This window comes from Drosophila willistoni, assembly GCF_018902025.1.
Source record: "Drosophila willistoni isolate 14030-0811.24 chromosome 2R unlocalized genomic scaffold, UCI_dwil_1.1 Seg200, whole genome shotgun sequence".
In the NCBI taxonomy this organism is placed as follows: Eukaryota; Metazoa; Arthropoda; class Insecta; order Diptera; family Drosophilidae; genus Drosophila; species Drosophila willistoni.
Genome location: NW_025814051.1, coordinates 7,655,190 through 7,676,943, shown reverse-complemented (window position 1 = coordinate 7,676,943; position 21,754 = coordinate 7,655,190). Strand labels below are relative to the sequence as shown.

Below are 21,754 nucleotides of genomic sequence, written 5' to 3'. Positions count from 1 at the left end.
ATATTTATAATTATATTATAAATCTTTTGAATTTTCAACCAAAATTGCCCATCAAAAGTCTGTGCAAATTACTTTGTGTCATAAAATTAACCTTTTATGAAATTAACAAACAAAACAAAAAAAAAAAAGGAGAAAAATCACAACAAAAATAATGGGTAACTGTTCAGAGTGAAGGAGAAAACAAACATAAACACAGTAGCAGCAGCAGCAGCAGCAGCAGAAGCAGCAGCACAACAGAAACCAGCAACAACAAAGCACACATCCTGTGTGTCAACTGAATAATTCGTTGCATGCACAAAAGGCATGCACTCACATCCGGTTTCCTGTCATTCTTTTTGCCCCATGCCGAGAGCAGAGAGAGAGCAAGAGCCCTGAGGAGCACTGGAGGAGGATAGTTGGTGGTGGTTTTTGGAGAGGTGACTGGCCCGCCTGCAATTTATGTTGCTGCTGCTGTTGTTGCTGTTGTCTTTATGGTGTGTTTGGTATTTGTTGCAACTTTTGTTTTGAATTCCTGCGGCCTTGTCACACGGCTCCATGAGCTTGCAGTTAAATTTATGTTTTAACTCACATACACGCACACATTCACAACTCTTAACGAACAATGTGAAACAACACAACAGCAACAACAAAAGGAGCAAGGAAAAAAATAGTGTTGCCTACTCCAAGGGTTGCGGAAGGATTCGAGAATGGAATGGTATAGAAGGGTTACTCCTAACCATGTCGCGTGGGATGGCTGATGGAATGCGCGTCGCCTCTTGTAAAGCAGCGTATAATCCACTGATTGCTCCCAAGGTTCAGCTTTCAACAATGAAGGACAAAAACACGAAGGGAGTAAGGACAACAACAGTGGCAGAATTGGCTGCCGGAGCTGTCGGGTCAACGGATATGTTGTTCAGTTTTCCCTTGCATGACAGCATCCTACTGTTAAGTGAGAGTCTAACAATATTACGATTCGATTCCACTAAATATATGTTACAAAGGCAAAGAAGACCGATCTCTTACAGAATTTTAATGATTCTTTAAATAGCTTCTGCTCTGCTGTGACTATATAAAAGCAGCCTTTAAAATGTCATAGATACATCTAAACATTCCTACTGATCCCTAACACTTAAAACTCTGTAAAGTGGATAAACGATTTGGAATTATCTGATCATATCAAGCTGTAAGAGTGTGCCCAATGCTATCATTGTAATATTTGGTGAATCTCCTTCTTATGCAGACTGCAACCTGTGAGGCTTTTTGCATCCGCTGGCACTTGGCACCTCTAACTGATTCCAGTCACAGAACTCATCCTCTCTTCTCCCATTCCATTCCAACCATGTGTACACATTGAGTTGTCCCCAGCCTGCATTAATTTTGCATTTGAATACGCTGTTTCTATGGACAACCACTGGATTTGCTCTCATCGTTGTTGTTGTTGGTGTTGTTTGTGTAGCTGACCTTCTCTAACCCCCCCCCAAAAACCATTCCATCAACTCGTCACCTCTAACCATTGCCGTGTCCATGGTGTCATGTTTATTGCATGCAATAAATTTTCAAAAAACCATTGCAAAGGACCATCCTCCCGGTTGACAGTTGCTGATTCCCTAATGCAAAATGCCAGAGGCAAAAAAACATTGAGCAAAGAGACGGAGAACAGAGAAGCAGCTAAAAATAATTCGGATATGGAATAAAGTCCAGTGGATGAGCTCAATTTTCACATTAATTTTGTTTGAAGCTTTAGCTTCGGTCAATTAGCTGTCGGCTCATTAGCAACATGAGAAACCGGCAGAATCTGTCCTCATATCAGAGACATCAGGCAGACAGAGCAAATAAAACTTGAACTTTTAGCCGTTCTAACAATCCAAAAATAAGCGACTTTGAAGAGGACATCGATATGATATCTGGCCAGCAGTGAAGATTCTGGTCTTAAGGCAGTTGCAAAACAGTTGAATAAAGATATTAAATTTAATTCATACAAGTCTACAAATTAACGTTTTTCTCAACAATTTTTGGCTTCTATTTATAAAATATTTTGAGAATGAAACTTCTTTACCAATTTCTAGCACCATTGTTATATTGGGGTCCGCTGCCAGGACCAAATCCTCCTTGATGTCCTCCATTGAATCCACCCGGGCCACCTCCATATCCTCCTTCATGTCCGTGACCGTGTCCTCCTTGGCCTCCAAATCCACCACCAAATCCTCCTTGACCACCACCATAGCCCCCTTGACCACCATAGCCCCCTTGACCACCAAATCCTCCTGGACCACCACCATAGCCTCCTGGGCCACCAAATCCGCCTTGACCCCTACCATATCCTCCTTGGTGATGGTGGCCATGTCCATGTTCATGGGGGAATGCAGCCGCCAAGGCAATGAAGGCAACCAGAACAATCTAAATTAAATGAAATCAATGTACACTCTACTCAATAGGCACTACTCTGTCTAGACTCACCAAGAATTTCATTTTGTCGTTTTTAGTTTGTAACTGAAGAATGAGACACCATTCCACGTCTTTTATACCCGACCAAAACGCACAAAACACTTGTCATAATCTAAGTAAGGGTTATTCAAGGTCAGACATATTCAAATTCTATTTTGTTTTGTTTGAATTGGTTTTTTTTTTGGAGGGGGAAATTTGTATTTGGTCATTTTGCAATTGATAAGACAACGACAAATGTAACGTTTTTAGAATATATTTGTTAAATGTTTTTGGGACTTGTCTTATCTCTTGTACCAGGAAGTAAAACAGTCCAAAAAGTAAATGGAATTGGGTTTAATAAATATTTTTTCGAAATAAAAACTGAGGCATAATAACAAAATCTTATGTTTTTACCTCCTATTTAATTATATTTATATTATTTATAATTTTTAGTCTTCTTTCACAGTTTCTATGGGATCTTTAACCTTTTCAAGGCTCAAAAATGTTGCACACTTTTACACAAAATGATTCGAAAATATATTTTTAAAGTCCAACTACCATATTTAGCATAAACTCTTCGATTTGACATCATTTGCCGTTTAGTCAATGAAATAACATATCAAAGTCCCTTGTAGTTCTTGTAGAAAATTTTATTTCGGTCACGGAGTCTTGCAAAAACGAAACAAAATTAAAACGGAAATTTATTTGTGTGGGAAAATAAGAGAACTGCAAATGCTTAAGTGGCATTTTCAAGTTTCCACACACACACGCAAATATTTATACACACTTTTTCTCCTGCCTTATACCGCCTCGTGCATACCCTGCACTTCAAATGGGTATATTAAAGTTGCTATGTTTCTTGGAGTGCAAAATTCAATGAATTTAAAAATATGTCCTTCTCAAACTGTAAACAAATTCTTTTTTAAAATATTGTTTATAACATCAATTTAAATGATTAAAATTTAAATGAAATGAATTTATACTAAGAATCCTAAGTTATTTATTTATAATATTTAAATAGTTATTAAAGGGTATCCTAAAATCGACTTGATTTTCTTGAGGTATTATCAACACCTTGCAAACGTGGGTCAAAAATGCAGCCAAGTGCAAAAGGCCAATTCGAACTGCATCTCCTTTGGTTTTCTTGTATCTGGATACTTCCGGTTCGTCACTCTTCCGCCACTCACACACCCATACATACACACACACACTCACAGAGAGAGTGAGAGAGGGACGCCCACTAATGGGGCGTGGCGTAGAAACAATGTGCAGTCATTGAGCGCAAATGTGCCAAATAATGACTTGCAGGAGAGAGTGCAATTTATATGATAAGCAACAAAAATAAATTGCAAGCAATTCATTTTACTTAAATGCTGCCAGCAACAATTCCAGGCGAATGCCTCGTTGCCATCGTTTTATTCCATCCATGGAGGTGTGTGTATGTGAGTGAGTGTATATGTCAGTGGGTGTGTGTGTGCGTGGGAGTTACTCCTCTCAAGTTGTATATCATTTTAATTTTTATGCCACGCCAGCAACTCTACAGCCGATTTACCTTTTGTGCCGTCTAATAAGGCCAGCAAAACACAATTCACAATTGATGTGTAGAAAATTTGATAAGCAGAGCTCAAAAGAAATAATAATGACTGTGGAATCAAAATCAAAAAAGTTTAGATTAGTTACGATAAAATAATATTTATATTAGAATTATTTTGGAAAGGCTCTAAAATAAATGATCAATTATCGGCATTGATAAAGTCATTGTTAAACCTCATTAAAATCAACCTACAAAGTTTAACAATTTTATATTTAAATTGTAAAACAAAACCCTTTTTGTTAAAGTAATGATTTGATTCGTAAATAAATAATTAAACAATTATTCAAGATTGAAATTCGCTTGTTGGCGGTGAAATTTTTGTATACATTTTTAAACATATTTTTTGAATATTTTTTCTGAATTTTTTTAATTGCCAGATCTAGTTCAACTCAGATACACTTAGTAGTGTCATATAGCCACTCGATTGGACTCAACGATCAAACTATCGCCAAACCATAATCGATAATTTCTTATTTGTCCACGATAGTTCTAACTTTTTTTTATTCTTGATCGACTTTAGACAGCTGCATGAATGACAGAAAATATCCATTTGAGTTAATGTTGAAAACGAAATGAATGAATTTGAAAATCTACTTAAAGTTGATTTTACAGCGGTGACTTAAAAGTCAGTCGAACAACATTAAATGAGACAATAAAAACGCGAATCCAAGTCTAGTTATTTATATTGAATCTTTTTTTTTTCAAAATCATATGTGATTACTGTATGATAGTGATGATCTAGTCAAAACCCGAAAAAAATGAAGGTTGTTTCATCGAGTTTTTTCATATTAGATTTTAATATCATAGTTTTATTCATGTTCTTTGGTTTTGTGGCAATTATGAATTGCAAAATTACAGCTTCAAAACATCGCATTGAATGTTTTGCGTATTGTTTTACTTGTACATACACACATTAATTTTTCATACATTTTCCATAAAATTATATGTTTTACTGATTCAAGCAATTTTAAATAAAATGAGATAATTCGAATGAAATCCCACATTTCAAACGATATTTAATGATAAAATATATCCATATATATATAATTTCTGTACATCCGCACAAAAAATTGATGCTTTGTCTATTTCTCCCCTTCCAATATATTATCTTAAGGGAAGCATATTATACACATGTCACATACAGAAAATATATTCACGACGATGCATCTAGATCAAGACGTGCTCCTTCTTCAATTTCTAGTCTACTATATACTGCAGGCATTCGAAATATGTCTCGAATCGCAGAAATTTGGATTACTACATTAAAAAAATTCCTTAGAAAATATCTATCAAAAACATTCTATTAATAACTTTATGATGATAGAAGTACAACTTCTTAATATACAGTAAATATATTCAGGATCGGTGCTACGAATCATCAGAATTAAAACGGATTTCTACAATTTTTAGAAAAAAAATGTTTAAATTCCTAAGAAAATATCTGTCAAAAACATTTTATTAATAACTTTATGAATTTTCAAGCGATTGCTGTGATACTTTAGATATGATTATGTTTATGCTTATTTTATTAAAAAATTAAAAAAAAATAATGAAGCGTATGCAAATTTCGGCATGAGCTCAGTTAGTACGGCTATTTAGTTAGACGCTTCATATGGGGCCAGTTCAGAGAGGTTATCAAACTCCTATTGATAATCTTAGCTATTAAGCGAATACTGTTTTAGAATAGCGAGCCTCTAAGTTTATTTTTTCAGCAAATAGTTTCGGTTAATTTGTTTTGATATTTTAACGAAAGTTGTTTACTATTTACTATCTAAATATCTAATTTAAATATAAAGTTCATGCCGCATTTCATTTGCAGATACAACGCTGAGCTCAAAAATGAATTTTCATATATTTTTCAAGCATCAGCGTTCAAAGAAAAACGAAAGGGTGCACAACTGCAATTAAGTTGTCCGATTATTGGGTCAGATAGCAGTGACATTTAAGTATTGCGTTTTGCTAAAGGAATGGGGGAATTCCTGCATGATAGGGAAGGGCCAGCGGAAGGTCCTTCCACCCAAAATTGGGCAACAACTTATTGTTAGTGGAAAGAGTTCATCTAGAAGTACATATGTACTTGACACAAACACAGACGTTTGCTATCAGCTTAAAACTGACCCTGAAACTGAAAAAAAGGAAAAGAAAACCAATTAACAAAATTTAAATCAAATAAATTTCATGAGTTTTCAGCGACTTTTTAAACACACTGAAAAATTATTTGTATCTAATATAATGAGAAAGAAAATAGAAACTAAAATAAGTCTAACAATATTTACCTTAATATTAATTAATTGAATTAAATTTTTTTTTCTTTTTGATGTTCATTCAATACTTGTAAGAATGGTTAGTTAGACATATTTTCCAATGCCTATCTATTGTCAATATGCCCGATTGATTGTAGATTAATAAACTAAATATTTTGATTGTTCGACATTGAGTTAATTTTATTTTCGAATATTTCTTGATAACGAGTGTTTTGGTTTCGCCTATATAAGTCGAGCGCGTGTATCATAGCTGAGTCAGAAATTTGAAAAACTGATTATAATGAATATCAAGAGCTGTGTAAGTGTTTGAAAAATAAACAAAAACATCATCAGGAGGTGAATCCCATAGATTCACTTTTTTTATTTTTGTTTACTTGTCATTTTTAATCTTCCTTGGTTTCCTCTGTTTATCTCTTCTTATAGTTGCTTTTCCTTGCTATTTTGATTGCTGGTTCAATGGGACAAGCAAAGCCCACGACTCCACCACCCTGCTCACCATGGTGTGCCGGTCAACCTCCACCACCTCCCGGATACGTCAACTAGATGCCTTCCCCTCAAAATACTCGACCATACTACAATATATTTTGTAATTATTTCATGCCATTTGCTAAAACAATTAAACTCACATAATGTATACAAATAATTTTCGTTTTTGGCATTTTCTGTCAAGGGGAAATTCCAGCTGTGGGGGAACTTTACTAATTAGTTTGCTTCCAAATACATATGCTAAAAGAGCCAAGAAAATTTTATGACCACAAAGTTAACCCCAGCTAGGAAAAGAAGAAAAAAATGTGTCAGTTGAAAGAAAATTTGATTTTAATAATATCAGATCTAAATTACTTAATGCTTAAAAAGACGAGGCAGAGAGAACCAATTCTCTCGCTCTATATAGAGAAATGTAAACTAACAGAAATATGAAAGTAAGTCTTAAAGTTAGCAAACGAAACTAGAACATGTTTGCCATATTTTGGACCTTGATCGGGGCTTCGCTGATAAGAGAAGAACAATCTACAATTTCTTCCCCCCGGGGACTTACAACAACCTTCTAATAGGATTCAGAATTTGTTTGTTTCAAACTGATAGGTTTGAAATCTTAAGATTTTTTTATTTGTTTTTCTAAATGCTTTTATTATGTTTTGTATGTGGATGGCGTTTCAAGTATTAAATCTAGTGATGTCCATGATGACCATGGCTCTTATGACCATGATTTCCATGGCTTCCATGATAACCATGATTGCCCTTATAGCTCTGATGATGACCGGAATAGCTGCCACCATGTCCATGGTGTCCATGTTGCTGTCTGCCATAGCCGTTGGCTCTTCCTTGAGCAGCTCCACTGGTCAAGGCAAGAATAGATGCCATCAAGACGAATAGAACAAACTGTAAATAGTTGAGAAATTTTTGAAAAATTTCTTTATTACTTTACTATTGTTTTTTTTTTTTTTTTAATTTTTAATTTTACTCTCAACTTACCAAGACCTTCATTTCGTTGAATAGTTTTTCATATACGAACTTCGATTTCACAGAACTCAGCATATTTATAGCCGAAGAAAGACCAAAAGAGAGTAGCATACACACTTACCCCGAAAAACAAAACAAAGAAGAGAAAATATTTCGCTGATAGCGTTTCATTAGGGACAAAGGTTAAGCCACCGGCCCTTATGATTGGTGGTGCGGCTTATCGCAAAAAGTACAGGCAAACAATAAATTCTGGGGACTAATGCATTGAATGTTATATACAGAACTCTATGTGTATGCAATTATGTCTAATAAATGGTTTTTCCAATTTCTGATAGACATATGGTATATGTACTTTTTGTCGGTTTTTTAAATTGTTTCCTGTATTCTAGACTCAAAGTAAAAGATCTTCAATAATATTACTTTTGAAAGGAGAGAGAGAATTAAGCCAAATAAGCCACGAAAACTATATCGTTCTGCTTAGCATGGTTAGAGTACCGAAACTCATATTTTTATATAATAACTATGTTTTGGTTGACCTATTTCAAATTGTCAATAAAGAGGGTAAACTAAATTTTTTTAAAATTTGTATTTATTTAAATATTCTAGTAGCCGTGTCCTTGTCCGTGTCCACCTTGCTGACCGTGTCCGCTCTGACCGCCGAATCCTTGCTGACCGTGTCCACCCTGGCCGAATCCTTGCTGGCCGTGTCCACCTTGGCCGAATCCTTGCTGGCCGTGTCCACCTTGGCCGAATCCTTGCTGGCCATGTCCACCCTGGCCGAATCCTTGCTGGCCGTGTCCACCCTGTCCGAATCCTTGCTGGCCGTGTCCACCTTGGCCGTGTCCACCCTGATTGCCATAGCCGGCAGCCATTGCAACGGCAATTAGAGCGAAGATTACAGCAATCTGAAGTAATTTTTTATATAATAAACATTTGAAATGGGTGAAGTTTGATTAATACAACTTACGAAGAATTTCATATTGGTTGTAATGATTTTTTTGAATGCAGAACGAATTCTAACTGATCGCTTAGAAATGTGAGGCTTTTTATAGCAAAATCGTTCTAGACTCGATTATAACAAACAATATTTTATTTCTTACTTATCTCCCAACTGTTTAGCTCAAGCTCAATTTATTTGTCGTAGTCCAATTCATTTGAATGAAATGACAAAAAAACAAAAATTAATTTTTTTCATTAATCATTCTTAACCTTCAACTTGAACTGCAACTGGAACTGTTCACTTTTCTTACGCTATTTTGTTTATATTTCACTAAATATAACCAAGCGATAAGGCAAAATGGGAATTCATTCCGTAAACATATTTTCCAAAGCATATTTTTTGGCTGATTTACTTAAATTTAACAGTAGTGGCAAAACGAATTTGACATAATTGAATCAAAATTTAAATGTCTTGTCATCCAAAAACTACAAAATAAATCACAGTGATCTTAAGTATGACTGATTCGTAACGGTAGTACACAATCATTATATTAATTTAGATGAGTCATTCCATAATCCTAGATGACTAAGACGAATAGTTGCATAAATAATAAGATACTAGTGACATTTTAGCAAAATACTACGTTAAATCACCTATAGTTAATGAATATAACATTTCTTTGAATTAACATGATTTTTTTATGGTGTCGGAAGTATAACAATGCACTATGGGGGAAAAACAAAATTTCCGTAAAAATACCAAGAAATGTTTGTTTGACCCTCAAATGTTAAGACTTGAAAAATTGAAAAGAAAATTGACACAGAGAGACCAAAGTAATATCCATTAATGCCAGAAAATCTACCTTTTTTCTATAATGCATTGTTTGCTTTAATGATTTTAAAAGCGAATTCTGAGACTGATTATGAGTTACTTATGACATTTTAGAACCATGCACTATGGGGGCAAAACAAACATATAGTTTATAGATAGTTTTTTAGAGTGTTGTGTTTTTCAATCAGTTTTTAGTGTCAACAAGTTACAATAAAATCCCGAAATATGATATGATGCTTGAATCACTTCTGATTACAAAAAAGGCACAAATTAGCGATTACTTCTACAACGAATTTCCGACTGGGCATTATTTCGTTGACATTTCAAATTGTTTACCTACTACTGATACAATCTCAATGAAAATCCAAATCTATTTCTTTATGATTGATGCCTCATTTCAAATTTCAGCTGCTGCAAAAAAAGGCGCTGCAAAAGAATTTATAAAGATGTATACGATTAGCAGCTTTGTTTGGAGAAGCTCAATGCAGAAATGGATAAATTTTTTAGAAGACAAATAGATATGGGCATTTTGGTACTTTCTTGATTTTAGAATCATTTCAATAGGATAAAAAGCATCCAGGATCATTTAAGTATCCAGAAATATAAAAATATGCATATCTAGAGAGCACAAGTATACTAACATAGCATATTAGCTCCCTGATGGCAATTCTTTACATGAAAAATTATAATTTGCTAGAAGTTATTTAAATGACCACCTCGAATTTCAGTTGTAAAGTTCTTTAATGTGATGTAAAGTATCGAAGTGTCAAGGTTTCGACTGATGGCATTCAGATGCTAGTTAATGAGCTTATTTCTACCGTGTTCTAGGACCACATCGAGTTCATTTAGTTCTATTCGCAGAGCGACTAATAACAAGATTTCGTCCCACAATTATTCTAAGCGATAAACTGGCATATGCCTTAGTACCTAAAAGTACATTTATGTATGTACATAAATGTCTATGTAAATGTTTATCAGTAATCCAAACACATGTTGAAACACATAGCCACTGGTCAAACATTGAAAAAACAATATGAAAATTTGACTAATCTTGCGCGTGATTTTTGAGTGCGTGGGGCAATTTAGAAATAAAGGAATATTTCGAAAGATGATTACAAATTGTTGATAGTCGTCCGCCTTTTGTCTGGCCTTTTGTCTGGGGGTTAACCCAAAACGTCTGTGACGAAATGTAAGTCAAATCTCTGATAATTGATGGGTATAAAAGCGGTGTTATGTTCCTCAAATTTTATGAGTCTGATTTTTTTTGTCAAACAGTACAAATCGTATCGGAAAATTTTTATTCAAAATGAAACTATTGGTAAGTTATCGCAGGACTTGCAAGGATAATGCGAAAGAAAATAATTTTTTTTTTTGAGTTCCTTTTACTAATTAATTTTTATTTTGTAAATTAGATTGTTCTGGTTGCGCTTTTCGCCATGGCCTTTGCTAACCCACAATGGGGCTTCGGTGGCGGTGACCAACAACAACAACAACAGCAAGGAGGATTTGGAGGTGGTTTCGGTGGTTTCGGAGGGGGAGAACAACAACAACAAGAACAATTTGGTGGTTTCGGTGGTTTCGGAGGAGGAGATCAACAGCAACAACAGCAACAGGGAGGATTTGGTGGTTTCGGAGGAGGAGATCAACAACAACAGCAACAACAGGGAGGATTTGGTGGTTGGTAGAAAGTTGACGAAAATAAAGAAAAATTAAAACTATTCATCTTAATTTTTTTATTAAATTGAACCCGATCGATATTCAATCCACATATCTATCTTTACAAGCTTTGCAAATGTTCTCTGAAATATTTTGACACCAACACCGAACTTGTTACATTTATGAATGCTTTCGATGTACATAAAATGGTGTAGAAAAGAAAAAAGAAATATATTGTGAACAATTTGCCTTTAAACAGTTATACAAATTAATCACAAATGGAGAATCGATAAAGGATTCGATTAGCCAAACATAAATGTGGTTTCAAATAATTCTTGAAAATTTAGTTTGTTAACAACCAAAAACAACAAGAACCTAAAGGAAATTAATTTTATTATTTGTCGTTTGGAACAGTATCTCGGAAAAGCGACAAGTCGCTCATATTAAACCTTCAAACTTTCGTGCTTCCTACCCATTTTTCATTTAAATTCTAAGATATACTTTGCTTAAGTATTTAACAATCGATAGCATTTAAAATTAATGTACAACTGTAGATGTTAATTATCTAAACATTTTTCATTTTGCTGAAACATTCGTAATATTTGTCATGTTCATAATCCATTTGTTAATCCTCTTAAATGAATTCTTAAAACTCAAAATAGTTTTTTTAGGTACCACATACAATTCAGGTAATAGTAATGAAAACTTTTATTACCAACATCTGTCAGGAGTTACCTGAAGAATTGGCTTAGTTAACTACCTAAAACAGGTAAGCGATTTTGGCTAATGCAGACATCATAGATCTTTGTGAGTATATAAGAACATGATTGGCATTGAAATCTTCAGCAGTTGCAAAAACCAAGTGATCGATTGAAGACCGACCAAGAAACAGATTGACAACAAACAAAATATGAAATTGATGGTAAGTAATGGAGAAATTTTATAGTTTGAAAAAGATTTTAAATATTTTGTCTTTATTAGATCATTTTCTTTGCGGTCTTTGCCATGACGCTTGCCAAGCCACAGTGGGGATTTGGAGGCTATGGCGGTGGATTTGGTCAGCAGCAACAGCAGCAGGAAATGGGAGGTGGATATGGCGGAGGTTTTGACCAAATGCAACAACAGCAGCAAGAATTTAGTGGTGGCTACGGCGGTGGCTTTGGTGGTCAACAACAGCAGCAGCAGGAAGGATTTGGCGGTGGATTTGGCGGTGGCTTTGGCGGCGGTTATGGATGGTAGAGCATCCATTCCATTATTAAAATGTACATTTTCAAAAACCTCTGCCTTAGCTGATTAAATCTTAAACAATTGCAATCTAGAATAAAAGAAAATTTCTAAATTAATTAAACGTAGTTTCGTTGTACAAATAATTTAATGCGTAAATCTCAGTCAGAGATTGATGAAGACGCTTGTAGCGCAATTCCTTCATTTTGACTTGTCTAATTCCATGGCCATAATGTTAGTGGTAAATTGTATAAGCTCATTGCTTGTGTGTGGGAAGGGAACGACAGTCTCATCGAAATAATTTCCACACAGCTGATGCGTTTGCATAAATCTTTTGATGCCAAGAAAGGAAACTCAACTGAGTTGAGTGAGCTAATTAAAATCGTTTTGCCACTTAAAATGTAAAAAGGAAATGCTCAACAGCTTTGTGGCAGATTTACCCAATCTATGGTCTGCCATTTTGGCAATGAAATGGTACGGAATCTTTGTTAATGTTTTGCGATTTGTTTGTATCCTTTGTCTTGTTTGCGCCAGTGTCTAGCGAAGAACTCGGATGAATGCAAAATATTTAAGTATACATAATACAAATGGATTTTTAGCGTGCAACTCAAAATGTTCAGTAGATGAAATAGAAACCCAATTGATGGATAAAATATGCACTTAATTAAGTTTCAAACTCAACTAGATGCTAGTTAGTTAACCTTAACTAATCACGGTGACCATTCAATTCATGGTCGCCTAACGTTAACTAATAATCAAGCATAGAAAACTAACAAATTTATTAAAATATACTTTAAACAAAAATAGTTAGAAACCAGAGGGCCGGGGCTAACTTCGACCGCGTCAAAGTTTGTATACCCTTGCAACTTTTTTGGTAACTTTTTCCTTACCTATAGCCATCAAAGTGGAAAAACGTTTAAGCTAAAAGGGCTAATGTTTCCGAAAGAACGGCCTACAATCTTAGCATAGGAAATAACGAAGATATTGATCAAAGTCACTGTTTTATACCGATCGTTCCTATGGGAGCTATATGATACAGTTACCCGATCTTTATCAAATTTTGCACAGTCATTAACAGATATATTAAACTAACAAATGTTTAATTTGAAAGCAATCGCGTCAAAAGTAACGAAGTTATTCACCAAAGTCACTGTTTTCGAAAGATCGTTCCTATGGGAGCTATATGATATAGTCACCCGATCTTGATCAAATTTGGCATTGTCGTTTATATGTGTAATTAACTCACCAATATTTAATTTCACGACAATACCTCAGAAAATAACGAAGTTATTAAGAAAAGTCACTGTTCGTGACTTTGCCATTTGTATGGGAGCTATATGATATAGTGATCCGATCCGAGATATACAACGCCTGCAGTATATACAAGCCTACATGCAAAATTTCAGCTCTGTAGCTCTTACGGTCTAGGAGGAGTTTGCGTTGATCCAGACGGACGGACGGACGGACGGACGGACGGACGGACGGACATGGCCATTTGAACTCGTCTCGTCATGCTGATCAAGAATATATATACTTTATATGGTCGGAGATGCTTCCTTCTATGCGTTGCACACTTCTGACCAAAATTAATATACCCTTTTTGCAAAGGTATAAATATGGTAACTACTTTAAAAAATCTTTTTCAAAATTAATAAAGTGTCGTACAAGAAAACTAAGCAAGCAAGAAAATAAATGGAAATTTAAAAAGTATTCATTGTCATTCTTAGTTATTTTAAGGGCCAGGTTATTGTCAAATTTCTTTTTGTTACTTGGCTGCCTAATTGAAAAGGCATTAAAGCCTTCATAATAAAGTTTTGTATCGAAAAAAACTTGTTCGACTAATTTAGCATTTGTTGTAGTTTAGGAAAAATTACTTTTAGACTAGTTAATGTCGTTAAACGCATAAAAAATTTTGAAAAACAAAATTTACTGGCCCAGAATTATATTTTCTTAGGATAAATTGATTATTTCAACTACTTCTGCTATTTCATCAAAAGGTTTTGAATTAAATATGTTAAACAGTTGAACGGCCTGAATAAAACTGTAAGAACTAAGGGAAGCCAGTGTACGATTAATTTGGGCTAAAAGTATGCTCTACATATTTACAAATGTGAACTCATACACATACACGCATACACACAAAGAGATAAAGCACTCACTGTCATGGCTATAGAAAGCTTGAATTGAGTTTTATAGAATTCTATAAAAGCAGAGCATAGGCGGGCAAAAGCAAATTAGTAACTAAAAAAGATTTTAGACGGGGACACCACATCAAAAATTTAAAATGAAAACCCTGGTAATTTAAACAAAAAATAAATGCGCATATGTTATAAGTTTTAATTCTGATTTGTAATGTGTCATCAATTTTTGAGCCATTTGTAACAATTTTTCAATTTGTAGATCATTTTTGTGGCTTTATTTGTGCTGGTAGTGGCTCGACCCCAGCCAAGTGGCAGCAATGAACAAGACTGTGATCGGTGTCAAGAAAGCAACAAAAGTAACGAGATCGGAAATGGTATCCACAGTCAAGGCCAATATTCTGGCCATGGTTTCAGCCAGGGACCAAGCCAATATCCCAGCCAATATCCCAGCCAATATCCCAGCCAATATCCCAGCCAATATCCTAACCAATATCCTAACCAATATCCCAACCAATATCCTGGCCAACTACCCGTCTATCCGCCTATGTATGCCAACAATTATGGACCAGTTTACTATCCAAGTCAACCAGCCAGGCACGGAATCGGGGCAGATGGCGAGGTCGATTGGATGAAGAGAATCGGTGCCGGCTTTAGTGGAGGACTTCAAACATTAGGTATGGGTCTTGCTTTCGATACCAAAGGCGGAGTAACTAGTGAGGGAAAGGTGGGAGGTAAAGTTGGTGTTCACAAATATTAAAGTTTAATAAAAACTAGAGTGTACAATTATGTGGACCCAAAAGAGCTCCATGAAAGTTATTTAAACAAAGATTAATAAAATTTGACATTTTTTACATTTGCACAAAAAGATTGTCCAACTTTGTTATGAAGTCTGATTAATTTGAATTTGACATTGAACCTCGTGTCGATTCTAATGATGAGACTTACATACTAAGCGTTGATAAGAAACGGGGAATTTTTATAATATTACTTAAGTGCAACTTATGCGCAAAATGATTGACACGACTATATTCTATCCTCTCTCTAATTTTTCAATACAAGTACAAAGTCTCTTTCTAAAATGGTAAATAAAATAAACTTGAAGTGGATTTTCACAATATAATTTATACGAATTTAGTCTCAAAAAATTAACTTCAACCAAATACTAAAAAAAAAAGAAATAATTCTTTGGGTTTGGCTATATAAGAATAAAACGCGTAACAAATCCGATCTGCGTGAGAGATAATTATGCGAAATGCTTCTCCTTTTTTTAATCGATATCCTCCTCCTTATTCTCATAACGATCATGGTGAGTATATTTTTTCGCTTTTTCGACTTTACTCTCATCGATGACGACCCCTTCGATTTCTCGGACTTGATTGATTTTGGAAACCTTCCAGATTCTGGTCCACGGCAAAGACATCAACGACATTGCCTTAGAGGGTGAATCATCCTGTTTATCTGTATTGAATGACGTCATTTTCGAGGGATCTTCCCCATAGAGTGACGCCATGGTGTGAAATGGCTTCAATTCATCAGATCCCATCATAGAGAGCAATATATGCTCGGCAAATAGACCATGCTGTTGCTTTTGTCTTTTCATTTCATCGGAGTGTTGATTACGTTCTTCTTCGTTATTGATCCATTGGGTTAGCAAATAGCGATCAGCATCAGGACGACATGGTACTTCAGTTGGAGTCTCTAAGATAGGTAATGGAATTGCTGGAATTATTGGTTCCTCATCGCGATTGACTGGTCGAGGAATACTATAATCTCGGGCCTCTAGGGCGGCGGCTATTGCCCCAAAATCGGTGTTCATAAATTCCTCTTCAGTCATTTCCATATTTGGAAGTAAGTCAGGACGATGACGGCTCAATTCGTGAAGCTGTTGTATAACACTGTGGTGACGACTGCTGCGACGTCTGTTGCCACTGCGACTGCTATAGTTATGCATATTCAAGAGATCCATGTCGTGTTCATGTTGCTGTCGCTGCGGCTGTGGGTATGGCTCCGGCTGCGGCTGTGGGTATGGCTCCGGCTGCGGCTGCTCCAGCTGCTCCTGATACTGATGATGATGTTCTTGTTGCCTGTGATGACGTCGCGAAGATCTTGCTATGGCCAAACGCAAAGGTGGTGTACTTGGATCCAATATATTTGCATGTTCTATGTGATTCAGCACAAGATGGCGTCCTAGATTCCGTATGGCCACCAATTCGATCGATGGCAAACCGGAACATAAAGGGCACACCACATACTCGTTGGATGCACGATGTGTGGTGATTACGTGCTCGATCAATTGCTTTGCCGTGTTGCCCAATACACCGCAATATGGACAAGTATAGCAATTTGGCAAATGTATTAACTCCAACAAATCTCCATTGATCATCACATCGGGCTGCGTATCCTCATTCGCCATAATCAATTGCATCGGATGGTCTGCTCTATGATCTTGCGTCTCAATTTGCTGATCATAGCAATCTCCACAGAGATCGTAATCCAAACAGCGCAAACACTTAAAGCGCCTCCCATGGAAGTTATGTCTTTGACAGCCATCACAACAGATATTCCGATGACCCATTCTTGTCGTTGGCATTTCCCCGCGATTTTCTTTTGTCTATCTCTTTTGTATTAGTCTGTTAATTAGTTATTTATTACGTTTGGACTGAAAAAAGGTGTAGAAGGAGGACGAATTAACTTAGCACTAAACACAGGTCGAGAATACTAAGCAAAATGTTTTGAATTTGTATAAAAACAAAAGAAAAACTCTCACTACAACATACGTGTAACTAATGACAGAATTTAAAAAGACACAATAAACATATAATTTTTGAAATATAAACAGTAATAACTCTGTTACTTTCTAAATGCCTAAATATGCATAGGGTATTATGTAGGAATCTATCCTTTTTTATAGCTCTTTTATCGCACTGAAAGATTTTGTACTTGTAGAAATTGTCATGTCTTCTGCTAGGCATAAGGGCGAAAGGGATAAAAAAAGGATAAACACCATTTTGAAAATTTCAAATATAGAAATATATAGAAGTATGAATATATACCCTAGAACAGCTGTTAAAGGACGATGTGGCAAGTGATGTACAAGAGACGAGGAAAGGCAGTCACAAAACGATAACTAGCTAACTAATAACAACTAGTGAATGACGAGAAAACGTCATTCAATTAAATCACTTGGTGTAGTTTAAAAAAATATAATTAAAGTCTAAAATATAACCGATTAACGTTTAATAAAGCTTAACCGAAACGGGATAATAAAAACCAGTTCGCCACTACTTAAAATAATTTCCGTTTTAAGATCTATAATTCAATCATCATATGCATTTTTAAGCTATTAAATGAAATTCTAGGATAAATAGAGTTTAGCTGTTATTTTGGCTTTGACTTGATGATGAATGCCGTTAGATATCTAGCAAATATTCATGTCATTTGAATTTGGCCGCTGGAAGTGTATCTTGTATTTTATTTTTGACGCAAAAATTCATTGAACATATTTTACAACAAATTATATTCCATTGACTATAGTTAAAGAGTTTCTTTTTTTCATTATTTCCAAATATGTTCCAGCCGACATGCCAAGCTGATGCAGTCGTTATCCTTTCTCGTTGTTGCTGCATCATGTTTCTGTATGTGTGGGGCCTTGCATTACCCCAAGGACCCACTCCAGTCGCACTGAATGAAATAGCAGCTCCTGTTTCAGCTTGGGTGCTGGTAATTATTTTATGGAGAGTGGCGGACGGGTGGTAGTTTAAGTTGCTTCGTTGGATTGGTCTGTGCGTGGCGAACTTATGTTTACCAAGTGCGAAAGTGGAAACGTGCTGCAAGCACCAAAAGGAATTTCTCTCTATTCTTTCCGTTCGTTTCGTGGGCCACCCTGCCATTTGCCATGTTCTGTATGTTCTATAATAGGATTTGAATACAATGGCATTGTAATGAAATGTGCAGCAAACGATGGTCCGAGACGGTTGAAGTTTAGTGTTTGTGGTTAGCGATGACTCTGGGTCTGGATTCCAGGACTAGGACTAGTCCTCTTTCTTTTTGCCAAGTACAAGCCAAACAGCTGTTCTCGTTTTTATTTTTGTGTCTGGGCCGTGTAATTTGAGTTGGTAATTAAAAGTTAAGCAAAACGGGCAATGTTAAAAGGTAAACGGTAGAACAGAGAAACCAAGTTAGGTACATTAAATGACCGGAGCTTAACTCAATGCATGTTCATTTTCTTTTGCATAGTCGTGTGCATTTCTGGCAGCTTTATCAATTCATGAGTTTTAGCAAAAGTAGTCTTGATTTTGGATTTTCATAATTTTATAAAAATTTTTCATGGAATATAGTTTTACTAATAGAAGCTTTTAAAAATGGACTTAATTTTTTGAAAAAGCAGCAGGAAACTTCTTCTAGCTTATAAGAGTACCCATAACGACATTAGTGGTAAATCTATCAATGGATAAGTAATCGAGACAGCATTGGGGCCAGAGCTGCTGGACGGAGAGCTTTGAATATACTCTGAACTACATATATCGACAAAAAGTCCATAAAGCTGTTAAATATTTTTTTCAGACTTTTAATAGTCTTCTATGAAAGAAATGACTAGAGAAATGAAACAGAAAGAGTTTGAGAAGATGTGGTTGGAAATAGTTGATTAAACGACATAAGCTAAGAACATCAAAGGCTAAAATATCTGTGAAATAATGAATGCTGCTCTATCCTCACATTTGGATAACTTTTAATTTATCGGTGGTTTTAACTATATGGGGTCTTAGAGGGGACTAAATCCAAAGCTTAAGGGGAAATATTGCTTTCGTAAAGAAACATTTGAAAAAAAACCAAATACCTCAACATTTTCCTTTATAGTCAGGTGTAAGCGTTTGTTTTTACCATTCTTAACCTGTTACAAAATACACCTTACCCTTTTCGAAACTGCCAAACTGTCACATCAAAACAAATATCATAAAATTAAAAAAAAAAATTATTTAGTTTTGTATAAAGTGCAAAAACTATTTGCCATCAATTTGTCTATTTTGGCTTAAAAGGGAACAATTAGTATTAAACAAAGAAGTCATAAAAGTGTAAATAAAATTTTAACATGTGCAAATGAAAAGCAAGCATAGCAAATGATTGGCCATTCCCTTAGTTGTCTGTCCATTTCCACAAATTCTAGATTCTCCCAGACAGTCATTTCGTAGGGGGAAAGCATTATTTATCGGATAATATGGACAATGTGGACATGTTAGAGGGATGGTACATTTAAAAAGTGAAAAGCTAGCCGACAACTGGCAATCAGTTATAAGGCATTTGACAAATAACTCTTTTGCAAATAAATTGTGATATTTGTTGTTTTCTGCCCCCAAAAAAGGAATTTCTGTAAACGAGTAAAGACAAATTGTTAGCAATCCGTTATGTATCAATTAATAAGAATGATCAGCTTTAACCAGATCAGCTTTAACCAAGTTAAAAAAGGGTTTCAAATCGTATCTAAATCTGAAATAAGTCACGAAATAGAGACTAATTTTGTATCCTTAAACAAATTAATTGGCCTTGGCATATAGTAATTCCATGTCTAAATCATAAAGTTTTTGGTTAAGCCAATATACTCTGTTGCAAAAGAATAACAAAACATAAAGTCTGCATTTGGTTATTGCATTTGACTAATACCAAATGCCTCAGCAACTCATCATCAGGGCAAGGCAAAGAAAAGATATAAACTGAGTACACACACGCACACACACACACACACACACACATACATTACACAGACAAACATCAGTCTGCAAGATAATATCAAAAAGTTTCCTTTCAGATGCTTTTACTTGTCTTTCTTTCCTTATTTTTATGCCTTTTCCTTTAGCATATGCTTGTTTATGGCCTCTGCCAGTTTTTCCTCTCATACATTTTATTTTGTAAAGTTTATTTTTCTTACTTATTATTATTATTATTCTTTTGCCTTGTGTGGGTGTGTGTGTATGTGTGTTTGTATTTGTGTGAATGTGTGGGTACTTATTTTTTCGTAATTAATTTCGTGCCTGGAAACATCTGCAGTTGGATTTTTACTGCATGCCAAATTACGCATACGCCCCGTGTAACACTGACTTGATGGGCTCTGGTTGTGTTAAAGTTCCCTGATTCTGCTACTGCTGCTCCTTGTTTGGCATTGTAGCAAAATGCCAATTTGTTTAACAACAATTTAATGCTGTAAATAAATATTTGCTAGCTCTAGACAAGCCGCCATACAAACATAGACAGCCCAGACAGACATAGAAACCCTCGAGCATTGAGCAAAGAGAGAGAGAGAGTTGTGCCTGGCACACAATTGACACAACAAATTCTTACAAATTTCATAGGCAAAAACGACTAAAACGCAAAATGCACACGGCAAATGTAAGTTTGCAATGTGAAAGTGCGCAATGAGAATGGCTCCTCAACTTCCAATGGCAACTCCAGGCAGCAACCATGACGATGAAAACCAAGTTCCACATGAACAAGTTTTTTGGTACTCTGCATATGAATGCCTCGGTAATATGCAATTGCCAAGGAACTACTCTTAAAGCATATTCTCAGCTATATTTTAGAAAGTTTTTAGCGATATAACTTCAAATGAACTGCAGATAATATGCAAGTTATAGCTTGTTTAGTTTCACTTAAGAAACTTTATTTTAAATCTCTGATTTTAAACTATACACGCCATAAAAACCTAAACAAATTCCATGAATACATAATTATGTTTCTAAATAATATATCAAACTTGTCAGTGACGTATGTAGGTATAGATAGGAAAAACTTGTACTTTAAGCAGTTTTGTTCTATGGCTTGGGAATTTGCATCTCCTTCCATTTCTTATTACTGTTAAGTTTATTCTATAATGTTAACATAATCTATAAGTTTATGAAGCAAAGCACCAGCATCATTGTTCTCCTTTCTACAAAAATTCTGATAATTTCTAATACCTTCATTAGAAATGATACTGAAGATAGCTCATTGAATAGTCTTTGTAGCTGAACCTCAACTTTTTAGTTAGGCACCTGCCTAACTCCAATTCAAATTTCTCTAGCAATTGCATTTGCCTATGGTGTGGCAGTGCCTCAAAGCGCGTTTTACACAAAGTAAACAACATGTGGTAAGAACCTGGCAAAGCTCTTACCCTATGATGCACTATCCTTTAGAGTTAGGCATCTCCCTTTTGCCAGCTGCTTAAGAAGCAAACTTTTTGGCGGAATTTTCAGCGTTTTTTTTCTCCCTC

General features: G+C 35.4%; 6 protein-coding genes across 6 annotated transcripts; 3 read left to right on the top strand and 3 right to left on the bottom strand.

Moving 5' to 3' along the window:
* Window positions 1-1,933: 1,933 nt before the first annotated feature.
* Window positions 1,934-2,448, bottom strand: LOC124460394 (glycine-rich cell wall structural protein-like). The gene is made up of 2 exons (XM_047011042.1): window positions 2,437-2,448; window positions 1,934-2,376 (listed from the first exon to the last, which is right to left on the bottom strand). Exons 1-2 carry the CDS (start codon window positions 2,446-2,448, stop codon window positions 2,032-2,034), a joined length of 357 nt encoding a protein of 118 aa, XP_046866998.1. The 3' UTR covers window positions 1,934-2,031.
* A 4,874-nt stretch (window positions 2,449-7,322) lies between these two features.
* Window positions 7,323-7,789, bottom strand: LOC124460380 (zinc transporter 7-like). Its single transcript, XM_047011014.1, has 2 exons — window positions 7,735-7,789; window positions 7,323-7,641 (listed from the first exon to the last, which is right to left on the bottom strand). Exons 1-2 carry the CDS (start codon window positions 7,744-7,746, stop codon window positions 7,429-7,431), a joined length of 225 nt encoding a protein of 74 aa, XP_046866970.1. The 5' UTR covers window positions 7,747-7,789; the 3' UTR covers window positions 7,323-7,428.
* Window positions 7,790-10,734: 2,945 nt separating this feature from the next.
* LOC6643466 (heterogeneous nuclear ribonucleoprotein A1) lies at window positions 10,735-11,211 on the top strand. Its single transcript, XM_002066431.3, has 2 exons — window positions 10,735-10,811; window positions 10,906-11,211. Exons 1-2 carry the CDS (start codon window positions 10,800-10,802, stop codon window positions 11,176-11,178), a joined length of 285 nt encoding a protein of 94 aa, XP_002066467.1. The 5' UTR covers window positions 10,735-10,799; the 3' UTR covers window positions 11,179-11,211.
* A 771-nt stretch (window positions 11,212-11,982) lies between these two features.
* LOC124460383 (neuropeptide-like protein 30) lies at window positions 11,983-12,519 on the top strand. Its single transcript, XM_047011021.1, has 2 exons — window positions 11,983-12,071; window positions 12,131-12,519. Exons 1-2 carry the CDS (start codon window positions 12,060-12,062, stop codon window positions 12,386-12,388), a joined length of 270 nt encoding a protein of 89 aa, XP_046866977.1. The 5' UTR covers window positions 11,983-12,059; the 3' UTR covers window positions 12,389-12,519.
* A 2,113-nt stretch (window positions 12,520-14,632) lies between these two features.
* On the top strand, window positions 14,633-15,379 carry LOC111518765. The gene is made up of 2 exons (XM_023176402.2): window positions 14,633-14,669; window positions 14,774-15,379. The coding sequence occupies exons 1-2, from the start codon at window positions 14,658-14,660 to the stop codon at window positions 15,269-15,271; spliced, it is 510 nt and encodes a 169-aa protein (XP_023032170.1). The 5' UTR covers window positions 14,633-14,657; the 3' UTR covers window positions 15,272-15,379.
* A 237-nt stretch (window positions 15,380-15,616) lies between these two features.
* On the bottom strand, window positions 15,617-17,307 carry LOC6643464 (E3 ubiquitin-protein ligase KCMF1). Its single transcript, XM_023176401.2, has one exon. It carries the CDS (start codon window positions 17,102-17,104, stop codon window positions 15,782-15,784), a length of 1,323 nt encoding a protein of 440 aa, XP_023032169.1. The 5' UTR covers window positions 17,105-17,307; the 3' UTR covers window positions 15,617-15,781.
* Window positions 17,308-21,754: the final 4,447 nt, after the last annotated feature.

Bases quoted from the DNA above. Each gene is read 5' to 3' on its own strand.
- LOC6643464 (XM_023176401.2), bottom strand. From the start codon at position 17,104: ATGCCAACGACAAGAATGGGTCATCGGAATATCTGTTGTGATGGCTGT.